General features: G+C 36.2%; 1 protein-coding gene and 1 long non-coding RNA gene across 2 annotated transcripts; both read left to right on the plus strand.

Annotated features, from left to right (window-relative positions):
- The first annotated feature begins 3,180 nt into the window (after positions 1 to 3,180).
- LOC137742305 (gamma-glutamyl hydrolase 2-like) lies at positions 3,181 to 8,418 on the plus strand. Its single transcript, XM_068482137.1, has 10 exons — positions 3,181 to 3,927; positions 4,426 to 4,512; positions 5,137 to 5,226; positions 5,764 to 5,858; positions 6,471 to 6,531; positions 6,979 to 7,068; positions 7,179 to 7,241; positions 7,683 to 7,771; positions 8,043 to 8,135; positions 8,231 to 8,418. Exons 1-10 carry the CDS (start codon positions 3,487 to 3,489, stop codon positions 8,283 to 8,285), a joined length of 1,164 nt encoding a protein of 387 aa, XP_068338238.1. The 5' UTR covers positions 3,181 to 3,486; the 3' UTR covers positions 8,286 to 8,418.
- Positions 8,419 to 13,130: 4,712 nt separating this feature from the next.
- Positions 13,131 to 14,540, plus strand: LOC137741401 (uncharacterized). The gene is made up of 3 exons (XR_011069292.1): positions 13,131 to 13,221; positions 13,488 to 13,580; positions 13,674 to 14,540. It is a non-coding gene; the product is annotated as an uncharacterized lncRNA (long non-coding RNA).
- Positions 14,541 to 15,004: the final 464 nt, after the last annotated feature.

Here is a 15,004-nt window from a genome sequence, read left to right on the forward strand (position 1 = left end):
AAGAAGCAATGTTTTTTCTGTTAACGAATTAAAGTGATAATTATTTGTTCAAGAAGAAATTATGATCAAGTACATATATAATTAAGCTGCTAACAAATCACATTCAGCCATGCTTTGCTAGTCAACGAGCCATCATATGACAACTACAGGGATTAATCGACGTAGATGGATTAATTAACAAACTAATGGTCCTGCATTATTAATTAATCAGTGGCAGCAGCAGTGTTGGTTGTATTGTTAACTTCATCAGCAACAACATTTCCTCCATTTGTTTTCCCATCTTCTCCACTCATACTGTTGCTGAGGCTGACCTGATCACTTCTCAAGCTCCTGTTACTGTTTCTGCTTACCCGGTTGATTTGCGGAGGTTTCCCTCTACTGATCTGTCGTCTAGACGCTGCAGCACATCTTCTGATCAACCAAAGAATTAATACTGTTAATAAATAGTTAAAATTAACTTAATGCAACATTAATATGTACATAATTAAAGATTGAAAATGAGAATGAGTATATATAGGAGAGGAAGTTTAGCTCACATTATCAGAGTCTTATTATTCAGCAGGCTGTAGGGCTTGGAATCGATGGGCATTTGGAGCATGGTTTTTGGCATGAAGCTATTAACTAGAGCCATGATATGACCAAAAAGAAGAAATTTGTGTATGTTTAACAGCTTAATCTGCTCGATAAACCAAAGCTTAATAGCCACTTATGAGTTGTGAGTAATTAGAGTCCGTGGTTCAATTTATAAGCTAAATATTGAGTGTGTGTTGACCCTCAATTTCTTCTAGCTGGTCAAACTTAGGCAGCTCATAAACCCTAAACATAAAAGTTATTTGGGCAATTTTATTAATAAACTGCTTTTCACGTGGTTTATATTTTATAATCGGCAGCTACAAAACAGATATATCTTACACTTTGCGAACTAGTTATTTTGTGTACATATTTTGACAAAAACGACACGCCATGACTATACTCTCTAAAAAGCTTGTAATACTCTGAATTCTGCATTTTTTTTTGTCGGAGTGAACTTATAAAATTGCAGTATGGAAAATCTTGAATATATTTAATACACTGATGCCGTAACGTTACACTTTACATAAATTATACCTCGTGCTGTGATTAAAATGATGCGATTCCTGTTTTTTTAATATGCAAGGATATTTGTTGTTTATGTTTGGCCGATTGCCGAAAGACATACCACATGAGGTGTTCTCGTCAATAAAGAAAATAATGAATTTATAATTGCCTAATTTTTGTAAATAGTATTTTACTCTATTCTCCCTCGCAATAGTTAGTTTTACAACATTTATGTTATATTCTTTGGATTTATAATTGCGTATAGTTATATTATTTTTCGTGTTTATGTTCATTATATTAAACTAGAAATCTCGGTTGGCGCGATTCAGATTGGAGCGGTTTCACCTCAAAATTATAATAAAACCAACTAGATTGTAATTGGGATTCATATTGGTTTGATTTTGACAAAACTTACTAAAAATAAAAATAAAAATTCTAAAGTAATGTTGAACGGTTTGGTACGGGTGGAGATTAAATTATTAGACAAATTTATTTATTTTCTACTATTGATATCAAATCTGATGAATGATTATGAATAGTTGATCATCAGATGACTCATCCACACATAGCACCTGTCCGATTTCTCCAATCAATCCCTCACGAGCACTAGGACTTCTAACGAAGTCGTGCGTAACATGCGTAATGGAATTAAGGAGTTCTATCGAAGTTGGGCTCTCGTTGAGCTTATTATGGGCTTTTGGGTTTAGCTTGATGTTGTTTGTTTGAATTAATTTGGGGGCCTGTTTGAGTCACCTAACGTGGGTTTGGGCATACTCTTGTGTTTGACATTGGTTTGGATGACCAATTGATTGGTTTTTGACCAAAAAAAGGGAAGATGATTCTTTCTTGAGTTTAGGATGGGGATCTTCCTGATCAATTTATATGGACTGTTTAAATTTAATTTAATAGCTCCAAATAAGAGGATCATCTAAAAGTTATAATAATTGCAACCCTTGGATTAAATTTGAACGGCCCATATGGGTTGATCAGGAGGATCCCCATCCTGAGCTCAGGAAAGGATCCTCTTCCCAAAAAAAGAGAGTACGAAATTATTTACTTGTCCATAACAGGTTATGAAAATGTCGCATGTGACAACTTCCTTTGTTTCCAAGTTTAAAGTTCAAATAGAGGTATGTGCTTGATGGATTTATTGTTGTAAATACATTTATCTTAATTTGCTTACACGGAAATTTTGAACAAAACCGAAACCGGGCTGAGCATATGTAACATGTAGTTTTCAAGTTAGGAGGAAACAAATTGAACTGAATTGTTCACACTCCTAAACAAATATAATGAGTAGGGAATGATCTAGTGCACGCTCATATTTTGATAAAAAGTGATATGTTTTCGGAGAAAGATCAAGTATGCCACGTTCGTTGCAAACTTGAGTTTATTTTCACCAAAGGAATCCTTTAACGAGAGGATCTCTATTTTTCTTAAAAAATAGGATGTTCGTTGAATTTGATTTTAATGAAATTGTATGGTTGAGATTATGTGGCTTGTGATTTAATTTCAACCACACAATTTCATTAAAGTCAATCCAACGATCAAGAAAATATCCCATTTTTTTTAGAAAAATTAGATCCCTCTTGTTAAAAGACCTGTTTAACCATATACATATTAACTAAAATGAAGGCATCATTTTTATGTACTTGAGTTTGATATTCTTTATATAATTTATATTAATTTTAACTTTAAAATAAAATAAAGAAGTAATTTGCATACATCCTTTTTAATTTATTACATACTTTTTTTTTATTTGTAATCATCAAATTAAATAAATTAAACAAAATTAACAACTAAAAAATGCAACAGATTAATAACACGTAAAAAAAAATTCTCCAAAAATATCGTTGTCCGGTCACATAATTAATAAACCATGTTTTCAATCAAGGACCAGGATCCTCTCCTAATTTAAGGATGAGGATCCTCATGATTATGAGATCTGGATCGTTAGATGAAAATCCAACGGTTATAAAAAGAGAATCCTTTTACAGTTATAATAATTATAACCGTTGAATGAAAATCCAACGGTTCACATCACTTGATTATGAAGATCCTCATCCTTAGATTAGGAGAGGATCCTGATCCTTCAATCACATTGCAAATTTGTGGAATCTGTCTCCTATCTGACACATAATTAATAAATCTGACCATTTTCTGACTCAACGTTTTTGTTGGCTTCCTTCCACGTGACCATCACCTCTCAACACTCAATAGTTATATCAACACCGCCCTCCTCCTCCTCTTTTCCAAATTGCCGGCCGTACGAAAACACCGTGAGCTCAGCCGCACGCAACAAACAACACACGCATTTCCACAAACGCGTCCTAGGCACACCATTTCCCCCCTCCTCCTCTTCCTCCATGCCAAATCCAACTCGTCGGTCCCCATTTCCTCTTTCCCAACATGCCCTCCAACTTCCTCACTAATTCCACGTCTACCCCAACGCCCGACCCCTCCGATTCCGCCTCCTCATCCTCCGACGCTCAGTCCGCCGCAGTGTCCCCAAAGACGACACCCGCAGAGATGTGGAGCTGCCTCTGGATTCCTTTCCTAATTTCCCTGTCCAAGGAGCTGAGCTTGGCCAAAGCCCAGTCTACGGTTGTCTTACCAAGTCAACTCGGAACATCCGACTCGTCCTCGGCCAGGTGTACGGCGCCCGACCCCAAGCTCAATTACCGGCCGGTGATCGGCATCCTCAGCCACCCCGGCGACGGCGCGTCCGGCCGGCTCAGCAACGCCTCCACGGCGTCGTATATCGCAGCTTCATATGTCAAGTTCGTCGAATCGGCTGGGGCTCGTGTTATTCCTCTCATCTATAACGAGCCGCGTGATATTCTTTTCCAGGTGGCCACGATAAAAGTTTAAATTTGAAAATTTGATTTTATCTGTTATGTTATTGGTCGAGAAGAAATTGGGCTTTATGGAGAAGTTGCTTCTGTGTTCTTACGTTAATACTGCTTTTCAAAAATGCACGTTATGCGTTCAGTTAAAACTGCTTTTTCAAGAAGTGCTTTTGTATAGGTTCTTTTGTTAGCTGGAGAAACCAGTTATAGAAACGACCCAGTAGTTGTATTGGCCTTTCTAATCGAAAGCTTTCTACTTTCGTTTGTCTTTTGGGCAAACAATCAAAAGTTGAAGTTGGTCTGTGATTATTCATTGTTTTTCCCCTCTTTACCAGTAAAAGGCTGCGCATTTATAAAAATTTTGTTCGATATGTGTGTTTGTACGTACATTAGTATTGCAACCGTTTGTTTACCATGAGGCGTAAGCGCTATGAGGTAAACTATACTGTCCTCTCCTAGTGATTTTGTTATGTTGCTCACTGTAAATGCTGCATTGCAGAAGCTCGATCTCGTTAATGGCGTGCTTTTCACCGGTGGATGGGCTAAACGTGGGTTGTACTATGATGTTGTTGAGAGAATATTTCAGGTAATTTAGTGCTTGATATTATAACCAGTGCATGATGTGCACTAGCATTATAGTCCTGGCTTACCAGGCTGAACAATTATATCTACTCTTCCATATATTCTGGGGCCAGTTTTCTGCTAAACAAACAGAAGATTGTATAGGTATCATGAAAATTATTCCGACTGCAAAATGGATTTGATCTAAATTGTAGCTAGATCAGTTTTGTATGGGCGAGGCTTGGCAGCATAAGTGTCATGATTCTTAATAGGATTTTAGAGGTCGAAGTTGAAATCATACCAAGTCCAACATCATCTCATTTCCCATGATCATTAGCATGAAGGATCATTCTCTGTACTCCAGCAAGCACTAGGCAAAAGAAAATTTTGATAGATACTGGTTAAATAGAGTGGTCGACATAACCGCTACATAGGGTTTTTAGAGGTCAAAGTTGGAGTTTCTGCATTGCAACCATGTCACTGTGTCATGGCTGGCTAACATCAAATGCTTCAAGGCTCTCCTGCATCATAAAGAATTCACGTAAATTGTAATCTCTTAGGATAATTTCAGTGCTTTTCTGACAAAATTCTTCAATATTACATTCCATGTTTATTAATTATTAGCTATGCACGTATCTGTTTTCTACAGAAAATTATAGAGAAGAATGACGCTGGAGATCATTTCCCATTATACGCCATCTGCTTAGGTTTTGAACTTCTAACAATGATCATCAGCAAGGTAAACTATCCTTCTCAATATTCACTGTTTTTCCTTAAGAATTCAGTCTTGTCATTCAAACTGCATGTCTTTCACCTTTTTGAATGCATAAATGCATAGCCATTTTAAATCATCAAAGCAGTCAATTTTGCAAGTTCCAGTGGCGCTTTAAATTATCAATTGCTAAAAGAGATAAAACCAGGACGTCTGGTTCTGCAATTCTAAACTATTTGGCCACGTGTCATGGTCCTTCTTTTGCGAATGGCCTTTCTTGGTTTCTTCAGTTGGCATACAACTTGAGACTACTAGAAAAATACCATTTAATGAGCTTGCGGATAACTTTACAACACATTCAATATTGAAATTATGGAATAATAGTTCAGTTTCTTTTATTAGAATTGTCACAGTAGTCCTTTCAGTCTGAATCACCTTCGTCATGTCAGTTAATGATCCTCTGCTTTTAACTTGAATTTTTTATCCTTATCGATGCTTCATCAACTCCTCTTAATATATTTGTCTCGATTTTAAGATTTACACAACTCTCTTTCTTTCTTCTAGAACAAGAAAATTCTTGAGTCATTCAGTGCAGTAGATGTGGCGTCAACTTTACAATTTACCGAGAACACCATTATTGAAGGAACTGTATTTCAAAGGTATAAATCTTGGAATGAGGTTTTCCTGACTCAGTTTAGACGTCATTGTCCTATTATTATGCCAAAGAATTTTATTTTGAATCTTTTTTCCTCAAACATGTTTTGCATTTATGACTAATCTTAGATCCTTAGTCAAAACAAACTGTGAGGACGCTGAGTATGTGAATTCATGGAACACTATTGATATATGGCTATAACAGAAGTGTGTTAATTGTTTGTTCACCTCTAGAAGTTACCTTAAACTCATGGTGGGCCTTCTAATCTGTCTTCTTTAATTTTTTGTTTGATTCTTTTATGAAAAGTTCAACCATCATTCGAGGTAGCTTCCCTGCTAAAGCATACTTATCAAAGATTTTTGCCTTGAATAGGATTGAAACGCGAGAAATTTATGTACTTCACCCCAATCAATAGGATTAAGCAGAGTAGAGGTCAATTGAGCATGCTAGACTTGTATTTCTATCAGTCATCTTTGTCTGATCTTTTTTTACCTCTGTTCTAATAATTAAGCGGAAGATGGTTGATGTTCTATGAGTTAGTATGGAAGTTTTTTCACGTTACTGTAAATCCAGGGTGATTTAATTTCTTCAGCCACTAATTTAATTTTTTTTGCAGATTTCCTCCAGACTTGCTTAGGAAGTTGAGTACAGATTGTCTTGTAATGCAAAACCATAAAGTGAGTTCTAATCTAAATGCTCATCCATTGAAGTTAGACTTAGTTATCAAAGATAGCATTTATGCTTATAAGCACGCATGTAATGATGCTGAATAATCAAATCCAAAACCATTTACTTGGTCAAATCTTATACTTGCTCAGTCTGTTTACTTTCCCAAGGCAACCCACTTCGAAACATATATCATGAGCTTTGGTTGAGAAAGTTTCGATCGTGTTTCATTACAATTCTGAGTTTGTCCAATCGTTTACAAGATTGGTGAGACAAATGTCAGTTTTGAGAATATATCTTGTATTATGAGTTTCGTTCTTTCTGTTTACTGTTTGATTTATGCTTCTTGTACTAATGCATTTTGGTTTTTCTGCTACTCTTGTCCATATGGTTATTCTTATGCTTACCAAGCATGGTATAGGTTTCCTAACCAAGTTTTTAATGATTCGATGCAACAGTATGGTATTTCACCAGAGAGGCTTATGGAGAATGAGAATCTGTCTAGTTTCTTTAAGATCTTGACAACTTGTACTGATGAAGATGATAAGGTACTGAATGTAATTATCTTGTTTGGTTATGCATTTCACTCTCTCGCAATCTCTCTGGATTTATTTTATTCCCCTTAAGATTCTAACTGTTGCAGTAACATTATTACCAGGTCTATGTGTCCACTGCACACGCATACAACTATCCTGTGACCGCCTTCCAATGGCATCCAGAGGTATTACCATAATATTTTTTTCGTCATCTTTATTACTACTCTAAATTTAGCAATATAAGCAACAGCACAATAACAGTGTTTAAATATGGAATCATCTCGAGGCGCCTTTTATTTGAATAGGTGTCTGCAAGGATCTATACTAAGATGCATTCACAACCTTGAGAAGGAGAAGCTATTATTGTGGAATAAGCAAATTTTGCTTTTCTTACCATCTTTGCATGAAAGATTACACAAAAACATTAACTATTTCCGCTTGAGACATCTGCAATATTGCCATATTTGTAGTCTTAAGAAGATTTTCAATAATTATTGCTGTTTATGAAAAGCAAAAGACTAAGGTTTGCATCTAAAATATTAAATACTTTTGAGGATATCTGGACTTAATAGATTATTCCAACGGACCTGTTTCAAGTTTTAGAAGACTAACTAATTGAGTTGCAGAAAAATGCTTTTGAATGGGGCTTACCAATGATTCCGCACTCAGAGGATGCTATTCAAGTGACTCAGCACGTTGCAAACTTCTTGGTCAGGTTAGGGTTTATGCTTTATCCTTCTGTATCTGTCTTTTAGTTCTAAGTGAACCGTTGAGTTTTTGAACATTGTCTGGAATGTTGAGTGGCACTCTATTCGGGAGGGCATAAGTAGAAAAAAAAAAAATTGGAAAATTTAAGGTTCAGAATCTTCGGATAACCGCATTATTTGTTTATTCAATGCATCTAGAACTTTAAAACTCCTCCAAGTTTATTCGACCGGAATGGTATCAGACCCTAAACTTACACCAATCGTGAATTTGTGATGCAGCGAGGCAAGGAAGTCATTAAACAGACCGCCTGTTGGGCAAGTCCTTGACAATCTCATCTACAATTACAGTCCGACTTTTTGTGGGAAGGCTGGGTAAGCCAAAAAGTGCTCTTCAAACTGCACTTTTATTTTGGATTTGCGCATGAATTTATTAACTTGGTTGCCTATGCTTTGCTTTGTGACCGCAGGAAGGGATACGACGAAGTTTACATCTTTACACAACCTTCACTCGCTCATTTGTAAATCAAACGTTCAATCGAACTTGTAATGGACATTGGAAATGGAAATATTTGAAGACTATGAGAACTGTAAACATTGTAATTACTGGACATTAGCACTCTCATGAGTCCAAAACCTTTTTGTGATATTCATGCCATCAGATTATTTATGAAATAATCACTACTCCGCAGTCCGGTGTGCATAAGAAGTAGCAACTAGAATATTGCTTGCATCAAAAGAAAAGGAAAAGGAAAAACGAAGCAAATGCACTTCAAACAAACCATGAAGATTTTTCATGCAGTTGAAGCCATAGTTCCCGGGATGTAGTGCAGCAGCAGACTTGCTCGAGTGCCCTGGGCGAGAGTGTAGCATTGATCGCCGCCATCACTGCTTGATCCTCCCTGCACCATTTTGCCTTGTCTGCAGCCCAAAACATGTCGGAGCGTAAGAGTGAGCCATCGAAATAACCCATGAGATCGTAAGCTCCGAGTATGGCGGTCATCTGATATTTCCAGACATCAAAGTTGGAATCTACCTTCAACTTCATAGGCATAAGATTGTTTATACTTGAGAGCAGATCGTTGATTGGACGTTTCGGGGTGGAGCTAAATGAAGAAGCCATGGTGGAATACCTTTCGGTGTTGCACTGTAGAACTGGATCAAAAGAAGTAGGCTTCAGGCAAAGACACAAAGAATGTTCAGTAAAATTCTATTCCCACTTGGTTTCCAGCATCCAAATCACAACCTATTTATATAATAAAAGGAACTTAATTAGACTAGTCCAAGAAATAAATAAGGAAGCTCAATAGGTCCTTCCGTTCCCAATGTTATTAATCTCCTTGGTCTTGGAATTTGATGGGTTTTGTAATCATCCCCTTAAGACATTCCTTGAAAATAGAATATCGCACCTCAGACTTTAATTCTCTCAGTGACTCTTTCGATGGTCACCCATCAGAGATGGCGTCAATTGCAGTGGTTTTAAGGGAGTTGGTGGCAGCATTGGTGGTGGGGTGGGTAATGGCAATGGTGGTGATGGGATGGTGGTGTAGACTACTGAGGTGACGGCGGTGTTGACAAAGCCGGAGATTATGAGGGTATTAGTGGGACATTGGTGGCAGGAATAGCGGTGGTTTTGAGAGTGTTAGTCCCAGCATTGACTGTGGGGCATGTAATGGTAATAATGTGAGAGGTGGTGATGACAATAGATTAGCAATAATGTGGTTCAAATTCGTCTTTGTCGATAGTCGAACTTAAGACCTCTCAATTAGTATTGAACTTATTATCTACAAGATTTGAACTTAAAACATTTTACTTACAGAGAAAGGATCACCACTGTAAAGTGGCAAGAGTACTTTTTGAAGCACGGTTAGGTTTTGGATAACATGGTACTCTGTACTAGAGCTAGACACTGAAATGCCGATATATGGAAAGAAGTTCAAAAGTTTCTGAGGGTTTTATAGAATTGGATTATATTACATAACATTAGATTTGCAGCCTTTTTCACATGAATTAATTAGGTTCATCTTTGATAAGCAGTTGTGAGTTTACTAGCTATGATTAGCTTCATTATGTCGTTCGAGGCATGGTTGTGTGACTAAGCAAGATAGCTCTAGGTTGTTCTACCCTAATATATAGTGCCATTGCCATACTTAAATTTTAAGTGAAACATTTTCTTTGCAAGGCAAGGGAATACCTGAATCTAACCCTATCACCTTGTTAGCCCATGTGGTGAGAAAACAGTGGCGAATCTAGGAAATATTATTGGGGGCTTCAGTAAGAATAGTGTTGGTAGTGCATAAAATTTTTTGGACCGTATAACATGACAATTGGCATTTCATCAAGTCTTGGTAAGCTTGAGGTCATTTTCCAAGTTATATTGCACGCATGTCGACATATGCCAAATAGCTTTCAAAAGTGCATGTCGACTAATGTCAATAGCTTTAGATAAAGCATGACGATCGAAAGATGCCTTTAGCAAGCGTACAAATGCATGAGGCTAGCAACTATCCTGCCCAATGCCTTTTGAGGCAATACGTTGAACAGTTAAAGGACAACTTTCAACGGCATCTCAGATTTTCAAAGAATAGCAACCAACTCTTTCATAGAAATTTCTGAGTTTGGGGAGTCAACAAACCTAGATCCGCCTCTGTGGGTTTTTTTTTTTGGGGGGGGGGGGGGGGGGGGTGGGGTGTGGTAATGAATTAGAATTTCATTGTTCGATTCTTTATGACAAAAACAAAAGAAGTGTTACTTGAATTCATATTCTCACGTTTTTTTTTTTTTTATTCCTTTTAAGTTTGTTTTAAGGAGAATGTTGCTTGTAATTCAAGATATAATATGCATTCTCTAAACCTTTTTGGGGGACAAGTGATTCTTGCCCATAAATGTGAACTCAACGATTTACCATTAGAGCATTCTTACACGGCAATAACATGGGTTGTTCTTAGGGATGGGCAAATACCTGCGATTATGGTGTAACCACGGTTAGCCACTCGTTTAAACTTTTCACGATTACGGTTATGGGTAACCGTTTAAATAAATAACGGTTATGAGCATAACCGTTTACCTGTGAAATTTAAATAGGTGGTTATGGGTATTAACCACGATTATAAACGAGTAACCGTTTATCCATTTATTTTATATATGTAAAATTAACACAAACCATGTTCTCCATCGGACAAAACTCAGATCAATGCTATTGACTATAGTGCATGGTTTCTGTAGCTAATTATAATATAATGTACCTAATTATATATATATATATATATATTATGTTAATACTTTACATTCTGGGTTAAATACCAAGAATACTGTCTTCTAAATAGTCTTCGTAACCCAATAATATATAGCAAATATTATATTACCTTCATTGGTAACAGTTAAAAATATCGTCCGTAAACTATTATTCCAATTATTGGAATGGTATAAGGACTTAAAAAATTAAAATACCGAAATGTATGATGAATATACATATAACGGTGTTTAACTGTCAGAAAAAGAAAATTATGACAAATTTTTATTTTTTTTTTAATTTTCAAGTTGTTTAAAAACATGTAGATGGGTGAAAAAGGAGTAAATGGTAAAAGAAAAAAAGGTAAATGGGTTTAAAAAAAGGTAAATGGGTAAACTAGTACTAAATGGTTATGGTTAAATGGGTAAGCAGTTATGGGTATAGTTAACCGTTTATAAACGGTTATGGGTATGAGTATAACCGTTTAGACAATTACCCAACGGGTAAACGATTATGCGGGTATGAGCATAAACGGTTATGGATAAATAACAGTGGTTACCCACCCACCATAACCGTTGCACATCCCTAGTTGTTCCTTGACCCCCTTTATCATATTAACTCTTTACTCTTACAATGAGAAACGATGATTTGAGGTTAAGATCTCTTCCGACATCAAGAAAATAAATTAGTAGGTGTAATTGCTACAGAAAAATAAATTAGTTATCATTAGCTTTCATGTTACTGTAAATCCAGGGTGGTTTAATTCCTTCAGCCACTAAGGGGTACAGATTGTCTTGTAATGCAAAACCATAAAGTGAGTTCTAATCTAAAGGCTCATCCATTGAAGTTAGAGGTAGTTATCAAAGATAGCATTTTTGCTTATAATCACGCATGTAATGATCCTGAATAATCAAATCCAAAACCATTTACTTGGTCAAATCTTATACTTTCTCGGTCTGTTTACTTTCCAAAGGCAAACCACATCGAAACATATATCATGAGCTTTGGTTGAGAAAGTTTCGATTGTGTTTCATTACGATTCTGAGTTTGTCCAATCATTAACAAAATTGGTGAGACAAATGTCGATTTTGAGATTATCTTGTATGAGTTTCGTTCTTTCTGTTTACTGTTTGATTTATGCTTCTTGTACTATGCATTTTGGTTTTTCTGCTACTATTATCCATATGGTTATTCTTACGCTTACCAAACATGGTATAGGTTTTCTAACCAAGTTTTTAATGATTCAAACGCAACAGTATGTTATTTCACCAGAGGGGCTTAGGAGAACGAGAATCTGTCAAGTTTCTTTAAGATCTTGACAACATGTACTGATGAAGATGATAAGGTACTGAATGTAATTATCTTGTTTGGTTATGCGTTTCGCTCTCTCGCAATCTCTCTGGATTTATTTTATTCCCCTTATGATTCTAACTGTTACAGTAACACTATTATCAGGTCTAAGCGTCCACAGCACACGCATACAACTATCCTGTGACTGCCTTCCAATGGCATCCAAAGGTATTACCATAATTTTTTATTTTTTATTTTTTTGTCATCTTTATTACTACTCTAAATTTAGCAATATAAGCAACAGCACAATAACATTGTTTAAATATGGAACCATCTCGAGGCGCCTTTTACTTGAAATAGCATTTGAGAGAGGGAGAGAGAGAACATGGGGTGGGAGGTTTTTGATTTTGATATTTTTTTTTTTAAATAAATAAATATTAGAGATATTTTAACATCATCTGTAGGTGAAGCTTCAATAAAAAACAGTAAAATTTAGACTTGTAAAATTACATTATTGCCTATCATTTTTTGATGAGATAAAAGACTAAGTTGTCTTTTCACCTTTTTTTTAGAAGGAGAAGCTATTATTGTGGAATTATCAAATTCTGCTTTTCTTACCATCTTTGCATGAAAGATTACACAAAAACATTAACAATTTCCACTTGAGACATTTGCAATATTGCTATATTTGTAGTCTTAAGAAGATTTTCAATAATTATTGCTGTTTATGAAAAGCAAAAGACTAAAGTTTGCATCTAAAATATTAATTACTTTTGAGGATATCTGGACTTAATAGATTATTCCGACGGATCTGTGTCAAGTTTTAGAAGACTAACTAATTGAATTGCAGAAAAATGCTTTTGAATGGTGCTTACCAATGATTCCGCACTCAGAGGATGCTATTCAAGTGACTCAGCACGTCGCAAACTTCTTGGTCAGGTTAGGGTTTATGCTTTATCCTTCTGTATCTGTCTTTTAGTTCTAAGTGAACCGTTGCGTTTTTGAACATTGTCTAGAATGAGTGGCACTCTATTCGGAAGGGCATAAGTAGAAAAAAAAAATTGGAAAATTTAAGGTTCAGAATCTTCGGATAACCGCATTATTTGTTTATTCAATGCATCTAGAACTTTAAAACTCCCCCAAGTTTATTCAACCGGAATGGTATCAGACCCTAAATTTACGCTAATCGTGAATTTGTGATGCAGCGAGGCAAGGAAGTCATTAAACAGACCGCCTGTTGGGCAAGTCCTTGACAATCTCATCTACAATTACAGTCCGACTCTTTGTGGGAAGGCTGGGTAAGCCAAAGTGCTCTTCAGACTGCACTTTTATTTTGGATTTGTGCATGAATTTATTAACTTGGCTGCCTATGCTTTGCTTTGTGACCTCAGGAAGGGATACGACGAAGTTTACATCTTTACACAACCTTCACTCGCTGATTCGTAAATCAAACGTGCAATCGAACGTGCAATGGACAATGGAAATGGAAATAATTGAAGACTTTGAGAACTGTAAACATTGTAATTACAGGACATTAGCACTCTCATGAGTCTAAAACCTTTTTTGTGATATTCATGCCATCAGATTATTTATGAAATAATCACTACTCCGCAGTCCGGTATGCATAAGAAGTGGCAACTAGAATATTGCTTGCATCAAAAGAAAAGGAAAAGGAAAAACGAAGCAAATGCACTTGAAACATTTTCCTTCCAACTAAAATAAGGGCAAAGCATGCAGTTCAACCCATAGTCCCTGGGATGTAGTGCAGTGCCAGACTTGCTCGAGTGCCCAAGGCGAGAGTGTAGCATTGATCGCCGCCATCACTGCTTGATCCTCCCTGCACCATATTGCCTTGTCGGAGCGTAAGAGCGAGCCATCGACATAACCCATGAGATCGTAAGCTCCGAGTATGGCGGTCATCTGATATTTCCAGACATCAAAGTTGGAATCTACCTTCAACTTCATAGGCATAAGATTGTTTATATTTGAGTGCAGATCGTTGATTGGACGTTTCGGGGTGGAGCTAGATGAAGAAGCCATGGTGGAATACCTTTCGGTGTTGCACTGTAGAACTGGATCAAAACCAAGTGATAATTTCACTATTTGCAAAACAAAATCGAAGAAATAGATCGTCGGATTCGAAATTTACCAGAAGAGGAGCAGAAGGACGAGCGCGAACAAACGCACCGTAGTAGTCTTTTGTATCACTTTGAACAGGGATATAAAGAAATGTGAGTGATAAAGCAGTGGTATTGTGTTTGATAATTGATATAAAGTAAATTAAAGTGGTGGATGCTTTAGTGATAAAGCAGTGTTATTGTGTTTGATATAAAGTAAATATGGATGCTTAGTGATAAAGCAGTCTTATTATGTTTGATATAAAGTAAAAGTGGTGGACGGATATTTTTTCGTTTTTGGGTTATTGGGTTATAAAGTAATGTGAGTGATTCAATTGGGATCTTGAGAGATTTTAATTTTTTTAATGAATCTAGGGTTATTCAATCAAGATTTTAAGCGATTTTCTGAAATTCAAGATGTATTCAATTAGAACTTTAAGATAGTTTATTAAAATCCTTAGAAATCCGGTTGTATTTAATTAGAAATTGATTTTAAAGAATTTAAGAAGGTTGAGGAATTTGAGGGAATTTGAGAGATTTCGTAGTGTATTTTAAGCATCCACAAATCTCACCTCTCCCCATAAGATTTTGAGGGAATTGAATTA

The sequence above is a fragment of the Pyrus communis genome, chromosome 8 (genome assembly GCF_963583255.1).
Source record: "Pyrus communis chromosome 8, drPyrComm1.1, whole genome shotgun sequence".
In the NCBI taxonomy this organism is placed as follows: Eukaryota; Viridiplantae; Streptophyta; class Magnoliopsida; order Rosales; family Rosaceae; genus Pyrus; species Pyrus communis.

Excerpts from the sequence above, each read along its gene's own strand:
- LOC137742305 (XM_068482137.1), top strand. The coding sequence starts at position 3,487 with ATGCCCTCCAACTTCCTCACTAATTCCACGTCTACCCCAACGCCCGAC. Across the intron at positions 4,513-5,136 it reads TTGTTGAGAGAATATTTCAG|AAAATTATAGAGAAGAATGA; the intron begins GTAATTTAGTGC and ends TGTTTTCTACAG. Across the intron at positions 6,532-6,978 it reads TTGTAATGCAAAACCATAAA|TATGGTATTTCACCAGAGAG; the intron begins GTGAGTTCTAAT and ends TCGATGCAACAG.